The 16,157-nt window shown below is 33.0% G+C and overlaps 2 protein-coding genes across 2 annotated transcripts; one reads left to right on the top strand and one right to left on the bottom strand.

Moving 5' to 3' along the window:
- The first annotated feature begins 8,078 nt into the window (after positions 1–8,078).
- PDF1 (protodermal factor 1) lies at positions 8,079–9,836 on the top strand. The gene is made up of 3 exons (XM_007048773.3): positions 8,079–8,527; positions 8,748–9,153; positions 9,230–9,836. The coding sequence occupies exons 1-3, from the start codon at positions 8,224–8,226 to the stop codon at positions 9,558–9,560; spliced, it is 1,041 nt and encodes a 346-aa protein (XP_007048835.3). The 5' UTR covers positions 8,079–8,223; the 3' UTR covers positions 9,561–9,836.
- Positions 9,837–14,213: 4,377 nt separating this feature from the next.
- LOC18612148 (secretion-regulating guanine nucleotide exchange factor) lies at positions 14,214–15,897 on the bottom strand. The gene is made up of 2 exons (XM_018129004.2): positions 15,752–15,897; positions 14,214–15,478 (listed from the first exon to the last, which is right to left on the bottom strand). Exon 2 carries the CDS (start codon positions 15,474–15,476, stop codon positions 14,433–14,435), a length of 1,044 nt encoding a protein of 347 aa, XP_017984493.2. The 5' UTR covers positions 15,477–15,478; positions 15,752–15,897; the 3' UTR covers positions 14,214–14,432.
- Between the last annotated feature and the right edge of the window lie 260 nt (positions 15,898–16,157).

Raw genomic sequence — 16,157 nt, 5'->3', positions numbered from 1 at the left:
CTCCATCGTCATCGCGTTCTGATCTATCTCTCAACAATTATACCAAAATAAAACAATAATTTGTATTTTAACTAACAACAATTAGTCAACTATTAGCTTTAAAGTTCTATTTAATCTAAAATAAAAGTAAATGGGTTTAGTTGAATGTAATAAAAGAATAAAAGATTATTTGAATTTTTTTTTAAATAGTTCAAGAGCTTTTTTAGATATTATACCAAAATAAAAATATTTAATGTTTTAAAAACATAAGTTTAAGAAAATTTTAAAAAATAAAGAAAATGAAACAAGAGAAATATATTAGTTAAGGGTAAAATCTAAAAAACCTCTCAAATCACTTTAAAAGTGTTATGAATATATGTGTGAATATCCATTTTGTTATGGATATTTAGATTTGAATGTAGATTAGATTAGATTAAAATTAAGATTTAATCCAACCATTTAATTTCTTAGTATTATCTTTACTTTGTAAATTCTATCTAGATAAGGGGTTATCAATATATAAATAGATCTCTCACTTCATTTGTAAATACGCATTTAAATACGATCTTCTTACACCCTCTAAATACTTTCTTTATAGTTATTCTTTTTCTTTTATAATTGTTCTTTCACTTGATATTTTATAACACATTATTAGCACAATTCTTTAATCTCTTAAATTGTGGTGTTATTTAATTTTCATCATCATTTCAAAGTCAAAGCTCTAATTCTTTCAAGCTTTAAAAGGATTTTAACGGTTGATTTTTTTTATATTTGGTTTTAGCGAATTAGGTAAGTGATTTGATATCTCTTCAGTGTTTTCATTCCTAAAAATTATTTTAAATGTGAATTTGCTACCATATAATATATATTATATTTTATCTTTTAATTGAAAAGTGAATTTGCTATTATATAGTTACTAATGAAAAATCATGAACTTTGTCTATTTTCTGAAGTGAATACAACATTATTTAATAATTACAGTCATGAATATGAAAAATGTCACCACAATAATTGCAATCATTGTAGATACACTAATCATTATTTTAATTGTAAGAATACATTTACCCATAAGAAGTGAATAGATAATTTTGATAATTTTGACCCACTAAAAATTGATGGATACTTTTTTACCTAAAGAAGTAGACGAATACTTTTTGACCCATAAAAAATGAACGAATACTTTTTAACCCACTAAAAGTTAACGAATGGTGAAAGAGATACAATAAAAAAAACAACTCTGTCTATTTTATAAAGCGAATATGACATCATGGTTACACTAATCACTATTCTAATTTTTAGAATATATTTACTCACTAAAAGTTGATGGATAATTTTGACCCACCAAAAGTAGACGAGTGCATTTTAATCTACCAAAAGTTAACGAATGATGAAGAAATACAATAAAAAAGACAAAAGTTGATGGAATAAAAGGAATATAAAAAATGTCTTGTCATTAATGTGGCATGAAAGGCTATGTTGAGCTTTATCAAGTATCACGAAATGCTAAAAAAAAAAATGTTGAACTTTATCAAGCATCACTATATGATAAAAGAAAAAAAATCATAGTAATTTTTATTCAAAATTATTTTAGCCATGGTCAAGTTGATACACATTAGGATGTTACGGATTTTCTTGTCCATCCTGAAAAAGAAATTGATCATTTGATTGGTAATGAAAATATTCAAAATTAAAATTTCTTAACAGTTTATTGGTATGTTTTAGTATAATTTTATTATAAAAATATTTTTATATATTCTCATTATATTTAAATGATATGTTTTTATTATGTGTTTTAATAATAAATTTTATATTTAATGTTCTCTTATATTAACTTGTAAGTTTCTTACAATATATCTTATTTTAAAATATGAATATTTATCTAGTTGGATCCGAGATCAGTTATATGAATATATGTTTAGCAGACATTTCTACAATGTATACTATATTTAAAGATAAGAAATATTTTTCTCATTTAATAATAAAAGAAGCCAATGTCAATTAATATTCGGTAATACAAGATTAATTAAAGGTTTTAGAAGAGCCAATATTTTACTACCTAGAGGAACAAAGTTCATAATAGAATATGCCTTATTTTTTACTAAGTCTTAAAGAAATTCATTAAGTTTTAAAAATATTCGTTTAAATGAATATCATATTGAGACAAAGAATGAAAGAGACATTGAATACCTTTATATTACATCTATTATCTTGGGTAAAAAGTGTGTATTGAAAAATTAATCACTTTGTCCTTTGGAATACACAACACAAAAATTAGAATGATTAAAACTAATGCTATAATAAACTAGAAGTTTATTAATGATTTCAATGTTTGGCATGACAAGTTAGGCCATCTTGGATCAATAATAATGTGAAAAATTGTTAAAAATACATGTAGTCATCTATTGAAAATCAGAAGATTTTTCAATTTAATGAATTCTTATATGTTGTTTGCTCTAAAGGTAAATTAATTATAAGGTCATCACTAACTAAAGTTGAGATTGAATTTCTTACATTTTTTAAACATATTTAGGATGATATATGTGGATTCATATATTCACTATGTGGACTATTTAGATATTTTATAGTTTTAATTGATGCATTGATTAGATGGTCATATGTGTGCTTATTATAAACTTGCAATTTAACATTTGCAATCATTCGTTTGCAAGCACATTTTCTTGATTATGCAATCAAGACTATTCATCTTTACAATGTTAGTGAATTTATATCTCAAACCTTTAATAAATATTATATACTAGTGCAAATAACTATTGAACAACCTATTGCTCATGTTCATACACAATATGGTATAGCATAATCATTTATTAAACACTTCCAATTGATTGTAAGGCTATTGTTTATGAAATCTAAAGTCTCAATTTTCATTTGGGGGCATGCTATTTTGGATGCAGATATAGAATTATTGGTCAATGTGGAAAGTCACAATCAAAGTATAATTGAATTCACTTGCAAACGTGAAGTTTTTATACCTATAGCCCGTATACCAAATGGTATAAAACCAATGGGATAGAAATGGGTATTTGTGTGAAAACAAAATGAGAAAACTAAAATTGTAAGATATAAAGCATGGCTTGTCGTACAAAGTTTTACCCAAAGACTTGGTATTGATTATAAAGAGACATATTCTCTTGTGATAGTTGCAATTACAATTCTATATTAATTAATCTGACAATACATGAAAAAATTAAAATGTGTCTAAAGGATGCAGTTACAACCTATTTATACGGCTCACTTAGTAACAATATCTATATGAAAATTTTTAAAAGATTTAAGTTGCCTGAAGCACAAAATTTAAATTTTTAGGAAATTTATTCGATTAAATTAAATAAATTTTTATATGAATTAAAACAATTCAAATACACGTGGTATAATCGTCTTAGTGAATATTTGTTAAAAAAAAACTATAAAAATGATCTTATATGCTTATGTGTTTTTATAAAAAGATTTGAATATGAATTTATGACAATTATTGTTTATGTTATGTTGATGACTTAAACATTATTGAAAATATCGAAGAATTATCAAAAGTCGTGGATTACTTAAAAAAAGAATTTGAGATGATAGATCTTGGAAAAATAAATTTTTGTTTAAGCCTTCAGATTGAGCACTTGACAAATAGAATTTTTGTCCATTAAACAAATTATATAATAAAAGTGCTAAAATGAGTTTATATGAACAAAGTACATCCATTGAATTCATCAATAGTTTGTAAGGCCACTAGATGTGAAAAAAAAAAAAAAAAACCTTTCTAATCTCGTGAGGATGATGAAAAACTTCTTGATTCTGAAGTATCATATCTTAATGCAATTAGAGCACTAAGCTATCTTACTAGTAATTCATAACTTGATATATCATTATTTATTAGTAAGATATAGTTATTCTCCAACTCAAAGACATTAGAATGACATTAAACATAAACTTCAATATCTTCCGAGGGACAAGGGACATGGGTTTATGTTACTCAAATGTATCAAAATCAAATTTATTTGGTTATTTACATACAAAATATTTATTTGACACACGTAAGGCTCGATCTTAAATAGGTTACTTATTCATACGTGGAGGTATAACTATTTTATAATATTTTGTAAAACAAATTATATTTACTTTTTCTTCAAACCTTATAGAAATTTTAGTAAGTCGTGAATGTGTCTAGTTAAAATTTGTAACTTAACACATTTGATAAACATGTGGCTTGTCAACTGAAAGAAATTCCAATAACATTATATAAGAATAATAACGCTTGAATAGCACAATTAAAGAAATGATACATTAAAGGCGATAAGACAAAATATATTTTACCAAAATTCTTCTTCACTCGTGATTTTTAAAAAATATGTAATATTAGTGTTCAATAAATTCAGTCAAGTGATAATTTAATAGATTTATTCACCAAAGCCCTTTTTACTGTAACATTTGAAAAGTTTGTACAAAAAATTAGAATACGTCATTTTAAATATCTTAAATAATGTAGTCATCAAACGAGTAAAATACACACTGTACTATTTTCCTTCATTAAGGTTTTTTCTCAGACAGTATTTCAAAAACTTATTCTTGAAAAGAATTATGTACTCTTTTTCTTTTATTCGAATTTTTTTCCTATGATGATTTTTCTTTTAACAAAGTATGTTTTTAATACAATGGATATTTAAGGAAAGTATTATAAATATATGTGTCAATATCTATTTTGTTATGTATATCTAAATTTGGATGTAAATTAGATTGAATTAAAATTAAGATTTAATTCATCCATTTAATCTCTTAATATTATCTTTGTTTTATAAATTCTATTTAAATAAAAGCTAATCAGTTTATAAATATCTCCTCACTTCATTTGTAAATACATATTTAATAAGATTTTCTTACTTGCTCTGAATACTTTCTTCATAATTATTTTTTTTCTTTTATAGTTGTTCTTACCATTTATGTTTAATTATAAAAAGACATTATATCTACTTTTATTTCAAAATGATATTTTTAATCATTAATACTGTTAGTTAACAATTGAAAAAATTTAAAACCTGATACCACCTAAACTTTTTTTAAAACACAAATACCTCTTATATCAATTATTTTTAATTTAAACATATTCTCTTTAGAAAAAAAAAAAAAACTAGTCGTCCCTCTCATCAGGTAATGTAAAAGATTTCCCCTGCTTCTTCATTCAAAACTCAGGCCTCAAGACATTATCCAGAGCCTTTACAACAGTCCTTTTATACAGAGTTGACAGTGACAACAATTAGAAAGAATGGAAACCACCAATCACCCCTACTTCTCCATACTCCATCTGAAAAACAGAGAGACAGTGAACCTCAAAGTCAACAAACAGATATAAGGCACAGACCAACCCCGAAGTTGAGGCCATACAGGCAGAAAGTGGATCTTATCGACAGCCACCATCATAGCAGTCAGCAAGCACATACATAATGTCTAATCTTATTAAAATTCCAGCAACTCCAGATTAAGAACTATCCGGCAATTTTTAAAATGTTTGAAGAAATAAAAGAATGATTTTTAATTTTTGTATAAATACTGTTTTGTTTTGTTTTCGTTTTTAAATTTTTGTGGAAAGATATATTAGTAAGACTGTTGAGCCATTATTTTTGTCCTTGGCAGCTGAGTCTAAATGGTCTCATAAGGGGAATTGACTTTGTAAACAGCATTAAATTAAGCATGTGGGGCTCCTGCTCTCTACTCTCTACTCTCTATACATTATACAACCCCAACCCTTTTCCCAAATTATGTCAGGTGGAGACTTGACACACAATATAATATGGCCCAACATTTATGTCAAATTTTGGAATTCCTTCCTCCCCAAATAATTTGCTCTTCTTAGGGAACGGAAATCGTAGTCATATCAGCTTTCAGAAGATTGAACAAAAATTTTTTAGAAAAAAGTAATGAAATTTTTTTGAAGAAACTCTAAAGCTTCCTTCCGAGACATGGTGGCTTTGAACCTATTGAGCTAGGATCTGTTTCTGCTACAACTGTAATAATAATAACAATTAAAGCAAAAGTAAATGAGTGTTTTTTGATTAGTTAACCTTACGCATTTACTGTCGTTATTAGCTAGCTGCAGGCAGCCAGCCTGCTCCATCTATGACAGCTCACTTTGAACTGTGCTATGGAAAAGCCTTTCCTTACACAGACCACCCTTGAATTTCCTTTTCTCTCTCTCTCTCTTACATCTTTGCTTAAAATTTTGGTCAAAAGTCTCAAAAGACAGGTTTTTTACAGGCTTAAACTATAGGCCTCCAAATGGCACGACCTTTGCTCCTTTCTTTACTGCTCTCGTGCTACCGCACCTACCTCTCTGCCATAGCCATTAAGTCGAGAGAACAACCCACTTTCACTTTGCAGCATTCTGGGCCCATTTCTCCACGTTAGGGTTAGTCAGGGCACATCTGCATGTTTTGGGAATTTATATTTCATCATGTTCATGTCCATCTATCTCTCTGATCTATTCTAGTTGGTGGTGACAGCTTGTACAAAGTGTTAGGATCAGTGTCCTGCTACAATTAGAAGAATTAACAAAAAGACAAGCTTCATGTTGTATTTTTAGCCTTAGCAATCTAAATAAGAAATTACCATAGCATTCACAAGCCAATTTACTATAAAACCTAAGAAACCCAACAAGGTCTTGATCATCATGGATATAAAACTGGGGAAATGGTAGCCTATAATTTTCAGGCCAGGAAGCCAGAAATCAGGTCCATGTCTATAACCATGCCATACTAAGAGCAGGCTCCACTTAAGCCTAAATGTCTTAGTCATTTATCTACTTGAGCTAGAGGCTAGAGCTGTGGGGACTAATCATGTTTCAATAACTACACTTTACCCTCCTTTCTACGACAAATTAATTGCGGTTTCCTTACCCATCTTATTTTGCTTTGGATCTATGCTGATAGAGCTGGGGCCACCTAAACCAAAACCTCTCCAACAGTGTTTTCCTTTCCTTACTAATATTTTGCTGCCAACCTACTCCAAACTTGATATGAGCAAATTTTGGGAGGAAGAGACATGAATCTTTTAGGTTGTGTCGGTTCCACACTAACAGAATTTCAATGAAGGGCTCTTGGCAGCAACCAGGGGGTGAAATGAAATGTTATGTGCATCCGACACTTTCAAGTTTTGCTCCTTACAAGCATATCCCACTAAATTGCAAAGCATTTCTCAGACGTATAGTAACACACTCTGCTATCACAATGGAGCATTCTCAACTGTTTATATTTATGTATATCAGTAGACTGTCTTACTAAACTTGTCACCATTAAAGTTTACAGCCTCACGTACCAAAGTTACAACAAGAAGACATTCATGTTCACACATGGATTATTTCAAATTGGCCAACTTTTCACAGAATAAACCCAAATTAAGCCATGAAATTCTAGGTATAATTCACCTTCCCGGCCAGAATAAAGATCATGATAACAAGATGATCAATTGTCACAAACACTAGATTATGTTGGCAAACAGGTGTTTCATATATATAAATAGTCATTGATGATTTGATTTCATTGCTCGGTTTGTTTATATGCACTCCCCCCATCGCACTAATATTGATTGTCCAATAAAAAAATATCGTAAAAGGCAGACAAAGTAATAAGATAAGAGGGACGTAAGGAAGTATATATTCTTCACATAAACTTACAAAGATCCTACGATTTAAGCAACACTAACCTCATGGACTACCAGCCTATTGGTTTGTTATGTCCCTGTATTGGTCCTCTATGTTCCTGAACTAAGTAAGAATGGTCCCAATTCATTTATCTCTCTTCATTGGATTTTCTGCCACTTGGACTTGGCAATTACTTAGGGCTGAAACGTGAAGACCACGCCTCTTCCTAAAATATCAGAGGGTGTAACAAGAAAGTATTCTCCCAGTATTTGAGTCCTTTGAACAGAGTATTCGGATCATATCCAATCAAGCCACCATGAACCAGGACAAGGAAAATGATTAGTCCATCCATAATCCTAAATCTCAATTAACGAAAAAACAATCTATTCATGCTCAAATCAATCCATGCCATAATCACACAGTGAACATTTCGGTGTGTAGTTCACTTTTAATATCAAGTCATCTTAAGAACAGACATGTAAATGGCAGAAGACAGGGAAAGGAAGGGGTAATTAGATACGTCCGTATGAGTTGATGTCCTCCTTAGAAAACCATTTCAACTATGCATGGTTTCAACAATTCAAAGTTATTAAAAGTACATTTAAATGCACCTGCTGTCATCAACTAACCTCATGCTGCTTCACCTGCTTCTATTTACTTCACCTTGTCCACCCTTTATATTTTCCCCACGCTCCTCTGAACGATCACAACTTCCAATCTTCATTCTTTTTTTACTACATCAGACAGAGATGGAGAGGGAAAGAAGCAAGCTGGTTTCTTTGTTCATGTGGGTTGTCGTAGCTGGGTTGCTGTCCCAGAATTTAGTAATTCCAGTAACGTCCACTAGCTTTGGAGAGCAGAAGAACTACTATGCAGCTCCAGACCCTCCTACAGAAACTCCCCCCTCAGGTTTCACTCTCTCTTAGCACTCACATTGCCCCAAAGAAACTACTCGTCATTGCTGCTTATATGTTATGTTAAATGTAATCACTGTCAGTTATGCCAAAATATTGTGCCTTGTTTAGTATATGGTTCATACAATTTGGCTGATGTTCCCATATTAATTGTTATTTTATCTTCTTCTGCCATCCCACAACATGCATGCTCATTCCAATGGTGCTAAGTGCAGGTTCACACGGTTCAGGAGGTAGCTATGGCGGCACAACTCCCTCTCATGGAACCCCATCACATGGAGGTGGCTACCACCCAACACCAACACCATCAACGCCTTCAGGTGGAACTTGTGGGACTCCACCACATGAACCGTCAACTCCATCAAGACCATCACACCCTCCTTCACATGGTGGATATTACCACTCCCCTCCAACTTATGGAGGTGGTAGTCCGCCAACTTATGGAGGTGGTAGTCCTCCAACTTATGGGGGTGGTAGTCCTCCGACATATGGAGGTGGCAGTCCTCCAACACCAGTCACTGTAAGCCCACCAACTACTCCCCCTATTGACCCTGGAACTCCAAGCATTCCTACACCTCCATTCTTTCCCGCTCCAACTCCACCTATTGGAGGTACATGCAAGTAAGTCACTGTAACTTCCAAATGTTGCTTTCATCATGAAGTTATGACCCTAACAACTCATATTTGTTACTTTCAGTTTCTGGAGGAGTCACCCAGCACTGATATGGGGTGTGCTTGGCTGGTGGGGCACTTTAGGTAGTGCATTCGGAGTGACCAGCATTCCTGGGTTTGGAACAACTATGAGCTTGCCACAAGCACTTTCAAACACACATACCGACGGATTTGGGGCCCTTTACCGGGAAGGGACAGCTTCCTTGCTGAACTCCATGGTAAATAACAGGTTCTCATTCTCAACTAAGCAAGTCAGGGAGAGTTTTGTCGCAGCACTAGGCTCAAACAGCGCAGCAGCAGCTCAGGCTCATCTCTTCAAGCTTGCCAATGAAGGCCACCTCAAGCCCAGGGCCTAAACAAAACCTTCGGTTTGTCAGTTTCTTGAAGCATTTTATCCACTAGTGTGTGCTACTTAGATTGTGTTTGTAGTATTTTCTAAAATCTGTCATGCTAGAGCTTTCAGTTGGATAGATACTGTGTCAAGAATTAAATGTTAAGTTTATGTTTTCTTATTGTTAGAATAAGATTTAAGATTTTGGTTTCAATTTCCTCGTACCACACATCAGTATCTATTTGTATTGGGTTTCTTCTATTTGCTTAGAAAACAAAAAGGGAAGAAGATTTTGGTTTCAGTTCCACATATTCTACACAGATAGAAGCTGCATTGGAAGGTACTGGTTACTAAATCCGAAACCATAGTTTAAACCATCAAAACCAATCTCTATTGGTAAAATCAAACCATATCTCCAAGCATTTTAAATTTCAATTAGATCATGTCCCAGACCAAGCATATTGCATGACTGGGGCTGCTCCTAAGAGTGAGAGCATGCAGCATGCTGACTACAACAAAGGGAGTGTGGTAAGAATAAATGAGAACTGAATGCGCATTAAATTGCCATGATACAAAGCAGTGGGACTTGCAGACAGCCCTATGTATTTCATCACTAAATGCACAGCTGTAGGAAATCCATGAACCATATTTAAGAGTTTTGAGCTGCATAAACCGGATCTCACAAGAACAATTAAGATGAGTAGTTATTAACACAACAAACTAAGTACCAAGGCCGTAATGGCTCAATGTCATTATCATATACTAAATATTGGTCTCATTATCATAAAAGGAAAACAGATGTTTACCTTTCATCAACATGAAGAAAACAACGTCTTCATCTGACAAAAATTCTAATGACAATCCTGGTTAACTAGAAGCAATTCCTTCCAAATCACATTTGAAGCAACAATTTTACAATCATGGGATCTGTCTCAAACGAAAGTAAAAAGGAAGCTCAACAAGAAAATAACTGGGCAGGAAGGCCCAGGCACAAAATACCTTAGCACCAACTTGTCATTCCAGCTTTTATTCAAACTCTTCACTATGAGAGAAAGCATTATATCTTTGCTCGCTTTAACCTGCAGATAAGAGAAAGGGAAAACACTACTGTACGTACAATGACCCAGAGCTAAAGTACCAACCAGAAATCATCAACAATGTCAAAGAAAACATGACAATTGATAACAAGGAAAGTTAACAATTCTCTGACAAAAAATATGGGCAATTGAAAACCCTAATAATCAGCTGATTATGGGAAACCACTTTTCATTATAACGTGTTATTGCTCCAAAGTATTTATCATTCTTACTTTCTTTCCTAGAGGCTCAGCACTTCAAGATGAGATACCGAACTTGCCATCTTGATGTTTGTGAGAAAGGAAAATTGTCTTCTTAGATTCCTACCCAGTGTCTCAGTACTTGGTCCTTGCACTCAAATGTCATTGTAGCATTCAACATGTTGTTTCAGACTCACTCATTCAAGGCAAATACAGATGAGGTGTATTATTAAACTCAATCTAACTCCATTCATTTTCTAAAGTTGGACCTAATTTGTGATGGTTATGGAAAATTAAATAAGTCTAGAAACAGCTACTTCAAATGGTGGCAATAGCATGAAGCATAAACCCTTCGGGAATCTGATTCACCATTACACTGAGAATGATTTCGAGTCCACTGATGATTTTCAGGACACCTCAGGTGACAATGTAAATAATTCTCTAAGTTTAAATCTGCCAAAAAAAAAAAGTTTCAAAGCCATTATCAAAATTAACTATTGCTAACAGCAATGTCAAGAAGTAACAAATAAGCTAAGTTGCAACGGTTAACACATACAAATTCCAATAGATATAGTTTGAAATCAGTAAATTTTACTTGCAGTAATGAACAAATTAAAGTAAATAGTGTCAACAAGAAGTTAATAAACAAGTGTGGCTCCCATATGATCATGACAGATGCGGCTGCCCCATAAAACTTTCACCAAGCAAAGCCAATCACAGAAAGTAGATCAACACAAAAGAAAATAATAATAAATCAAGGTACATTAATTTCATGTGTCATTGTGTTAAGAGACATGGATAGAGGGATGTCTAGTAATAGAGAGAAATTCAATTAGAATACATTCATGTTTCCTTTTAACATTTTGAAAATTTTGATTTACTTTAGTTACTAATAAAATCAGAGGGCTGCTTGCAAGAGTAGAGAAGATATGAAATCAATGCAACAATAAAACGCATACCAACCCACGCTTTAAATATAACTAGTTGGGGTTCAAGCTCTCCAAGACAACAGAAATGAACTTGTGCAAGGCCAAGGCATCATGACATTTTAGTAACTTAAATCATGTACATCAAGAAATAAGAGAGTGCTAGCTGAAAGTTAATTGAGGGGGATATACTTAACTAACACATGACTTTATAGTATTTGATTTTTATTTTTATAAATTTGATAAAACAATATGGTCTAATGATTGGGCTTGTATCTCATGTAAAAGGAAGAGCACCACAAGTATAGAGTGTGATGTTGCTGATATTTCCTTCAGCATCTACAGCCTTGAGTCTCTGAACCTTGTTTGTGGTTGTTGATGCAGGAACCAGATCGGACTGAGCTGCATATGCAAAATGCTTGAATAAATGAAGAAGGCAACCAAAATTTATGACTTCCCCGGACAACATAATTCTAGTGACTGAATTCTAGTTACATTTTTAACTCCAGGAAACTATGGCCAAGAAGTCTGAAGAAAAAAACAGAAAAAGAAAAGGCATAAATGGAGAAAATGTACAGCATGTATTCATATAGTTATAAAGATCTTAGGATAAATTAAGATGCAACTTCTTCAGAAGACAACACAGATGGCACAAGTCTGAGATAGAAGCCACTAAGACTAGGATCAGATGCAAGGGTAATCCAAGCTAGTATAATATACTGAAGGCCATGAGACCATTAGATTCACTCGAAATACATGTTCTTCATAGAGTGATTGTATTTCTGGTAAGGTTGTGCCATCAAGAATGCAATTCACAATGTAAAGTCTCAATCATGGATACAGCAAATAGCAAGCTGCATTTACTTTATTCATTGAAACTCAAAGTCCATATTTGAGAAGAAAGGAAAGTAAAAAACCATGAGGAGGGATGTTAAGGGAAAATCTAAAAAAATGTTAAAAATCCTACCACATGAAGAATGGATGAGACAATCTCACCAAGACAAATATTAACAACCAACATTGAAAAATAGCACTGAGGTAGTAACAGATTTATACACACACAAAGAGACCAAAATTTTGTAAGCATTTAAGCTACACAAACACTGTATATGATTAACTGCATCAAGTCAGTATCCAAAATCACTTATTCAAGTCTCTATGTCATATCTTAAAAGGAAACAGGGAAAAGGCTTTGTGTCACTAAGGTAGCCAAGAAAAAGGCTTTTATTGTTAGTTTCTCCATCAGCTTTGAGTAGTGACCCAAGCCACAAACTAGAGCGACTTTTCCACAACATGAAATGGAAGAAGACGGTTGAAGGGGGAAGAATCAGGAGGGCCCTTTGTTTGCTCTCTTAGATAGGACAAAACTTCATATAAGCATTTCTTTTACCTTTAAGGAGGCTAATTCCTAGCTCATTAAAGGAAAATTTATGATTTTGGCTATACTTATTTCAACATTACCAGTGGCATTGACTTTTGATATTATACAGCTCTGAGCTTCGTGTTTTTTATTTTGATACAAAATCCAGTGAGCACATACATCTCTATATTCTCCAATAACACAAGCATAAGATTTCAGAAATTAATTTTAGGAGACCCAGATGCAATATGCAAATACACTTGTAGAGTACAAATTTTAGGGATGGAGAGATGAAGTGCCGCACACCAAAGTATTGAGATAAGTAGAATAGAATTCAGAAAAAAGAATTGGAAACCCTGCTGGAGCTCAAGCAACATGGACAAAGAGTAGAAAACTGAAAACATAGAATAGTAAATAATAATGCATTTCACATATTCAGAGTAACAAGACCTGGCACTCAAGTAAGAATTAGTTCTATTCATAAACAAAATCATCCAGTACCATGATATTACAATCAACCTTTGTCATATCCAGTATTAATAGATACAATTAGCAGAGATTTGAATATGTAGCAATATTAATTCCTTCAAACATGTGAGAACAAAAAAAATCATTTACTATCTAACTAACTCAGAGTAGACTATTAATGTATCTTGCACATGATTTTCATGAATATGAAATTTTGGAATACTTAATAAAAGAATTTATTTAATAGAATAAATAACTACTAATATCGAGTCATTTATAAACAAACCCACAATTACAACTCCAAGATATCAAGCCCCATAGCATAATTATACGCGTATAAATGAATTTGTTTTGTTTGTAAGTTTCCATCATAGTCTTTTAAAATATATAGATCTAGTTGCTGGCTGGGATTACATCAGATGGAGGGATTTAGGCTTATAGAGGAGCACAGATAGGAAGAAAATGCCAACTCAAAAAGTATATAGAGGAAAGATACATCATTCAAAGCAAGCATAAGAAGACCTCTCAAAGGCCACTAAGGATACTTTGCAATTCCACAAAAAATATATGAAAAACTATTCAGAGTGTAATGAAGATTTTTTTTGCGACATATAGTTAAATTTACCTAATACATAGTGCATGCCGCAGTTTGGTTTTAGTGCAAGTTAGGAGCTTTACATTCTCTGGTCCTTAGTTGTTTACAGACAAACTTCAAGCAGTAAACAATTTAATCCAGTAAAAGTTGAGGGATTGTAACTACGAGCTGTATGTACAAATCACTTCTGAATAGACAGTACTTCAGTTGGAAACAGTTTGCAAATCTCTTCCATGGCTGAGAAAGGAGAATGTGGCACAAAGGAATAATGCTCAAGTCATATGAGATTCAAACCATTTAAAGATCTGTTCAGATTGCAAGCTAGTCATTTCATGGTATGCAAAAGCAAGATTTAGCTCCTCCTGAACAGGATGCACTAAGTCCTTCTCCAGAAAAGTAGTCTTACTTTCCTGGAGAGCTTGCTTCCAAGGTGTTGCACGCCCATCCCTTTTCATATACCCATTCTCATCGATAAAGCCTTTCTCCTTGAATAAATTGAACAATCTAGCAGAAATAGTCTGATCAAGACCTGGGATTCTGTCAGATAGAAAGGTTGTTGACAGAGGCAACTCCATGCATTCAATCTCTGCAACATCAATCCCTTTGTTTTTCAAAACTTCCATAAATTCAGTTATCTTTTGTTGCCTATGTACATCTTTTGGCATGTGCACGAAAAGGGTTGGCGGATAGTCCTCTATGATGTCCATTTGATCAAATATTCCTTCAGCAATCATAAGTGCAATACTACTAAACTTCAAATCATTAGCCAGTGCAGATACAAAGTATCCACCAGAAGAGGCCCCCAAAGCCACAAGAGGAAGCTTTTCAAGGTTCTGTCTCTTAACCCACCATCTTATAATATCTTCAACAATCAATCTTTCCTTCCCAAACGTCCAACATCTCCCTGCACTTGATATGGTCAAGACAGCAAATTTCCGAGCAAGAGCACGAAGAACAAGGAGCCTTTCCTCTGGCAAACCAACACATTTAGGGCATTTAGAAGACCTATCCCAAAAGTTGACAGCTCTCCCACTACATCCATGAGCTAGAAAAAGAACAGCCTTAGGCAAATCAGGTATTTGCCATATCAAATCCGTGCCATTCCTGAATTCCCTTTCAGGATTAAATTGCACCAAAGACTCAAACCCATTCCATTTTTGGTTCGGTAGGCCATACACCGGAATTGGGTTTTCATCATTTTTGTGGAAAAACATTAGCAATGCTACTAAGACTGAAACAAGAAACATAACCGGCACCATAACCGGGCATCTTTTAGGTCCATTCCATGCCTTTGGCTTTGTTCCACGATTCAACATGACTATCAACAGAGAAACAATAAGAATCTTGAAGAATTCCAAAACGTATAAAAATTATAAAAAAAAAAACCCCTAAATGTAATTAAAATGATTCACAAGTTCGGAGTCCAGTAATTGAGTGTTGAATTAGTCTAAGAGTCTCAAAGGTTGTTTGAATAAATCTGAAATGCTAGACAATATCACATCTAACTTGGAGAAGGTAAACACGAATATTTGAGATGCCAAATGAAAGAGTGAAAACTTCGGAATTAAAGAAGGAAACAGAATGTAAATACCTGCAAAAATTTTTGGGGTTGGAGATCTACTCCTCTGGTTTTCAAGCCTCGAGAAAGCCGTGCATCTGTTTCCAGTCTTTGCAGCTTTGGAAAGGGGTTTAGGGGGTGTAATGTAAAAATATATTAGTATACTAAAAAAGTATAAACATAACAATTTATGGGGTAATTTCACCTTTTTTAATGTACTTTATATTAAGATAAAAACAAAGGGAATTCTTCCTGAAATTTGGTATTACAAAATACTATGAATTAAAGTTTGAGTGAACTTAATTTGTTGAAGTAAATGAGTTTAAAGAAATTTTCATTTCCACCAAGTAATTCCTTTTGAATTTGTAGTACTGGGAAAAGGATAGATTCTCGACAATGCTTTATCTCAGTGATAAAAGGGAGATTTTGTAAACTTCAC

This window comes from Theobroma cacao, chromosome 1 (genome assembly GCF_053813885.1).
Source record: "Theobroma cacao isolate CCN51 chromosome 1, ASM5381388v1, whole genome shotgun sequence".
In the NCBI taxonomy this organism is placed as follows: domain Eukaryota; kingdom Viridiplantae; phylum Streptophyta; class Magnoliopsida; order Malvales; family Malvaceae; genus Theobroma; species Theobroma cacao.
The sequence above is the reverse complement of the archived record's forward strand: the minus strand, read 5'-3'. Positions and strand labels throughout refer to the sequence as shown.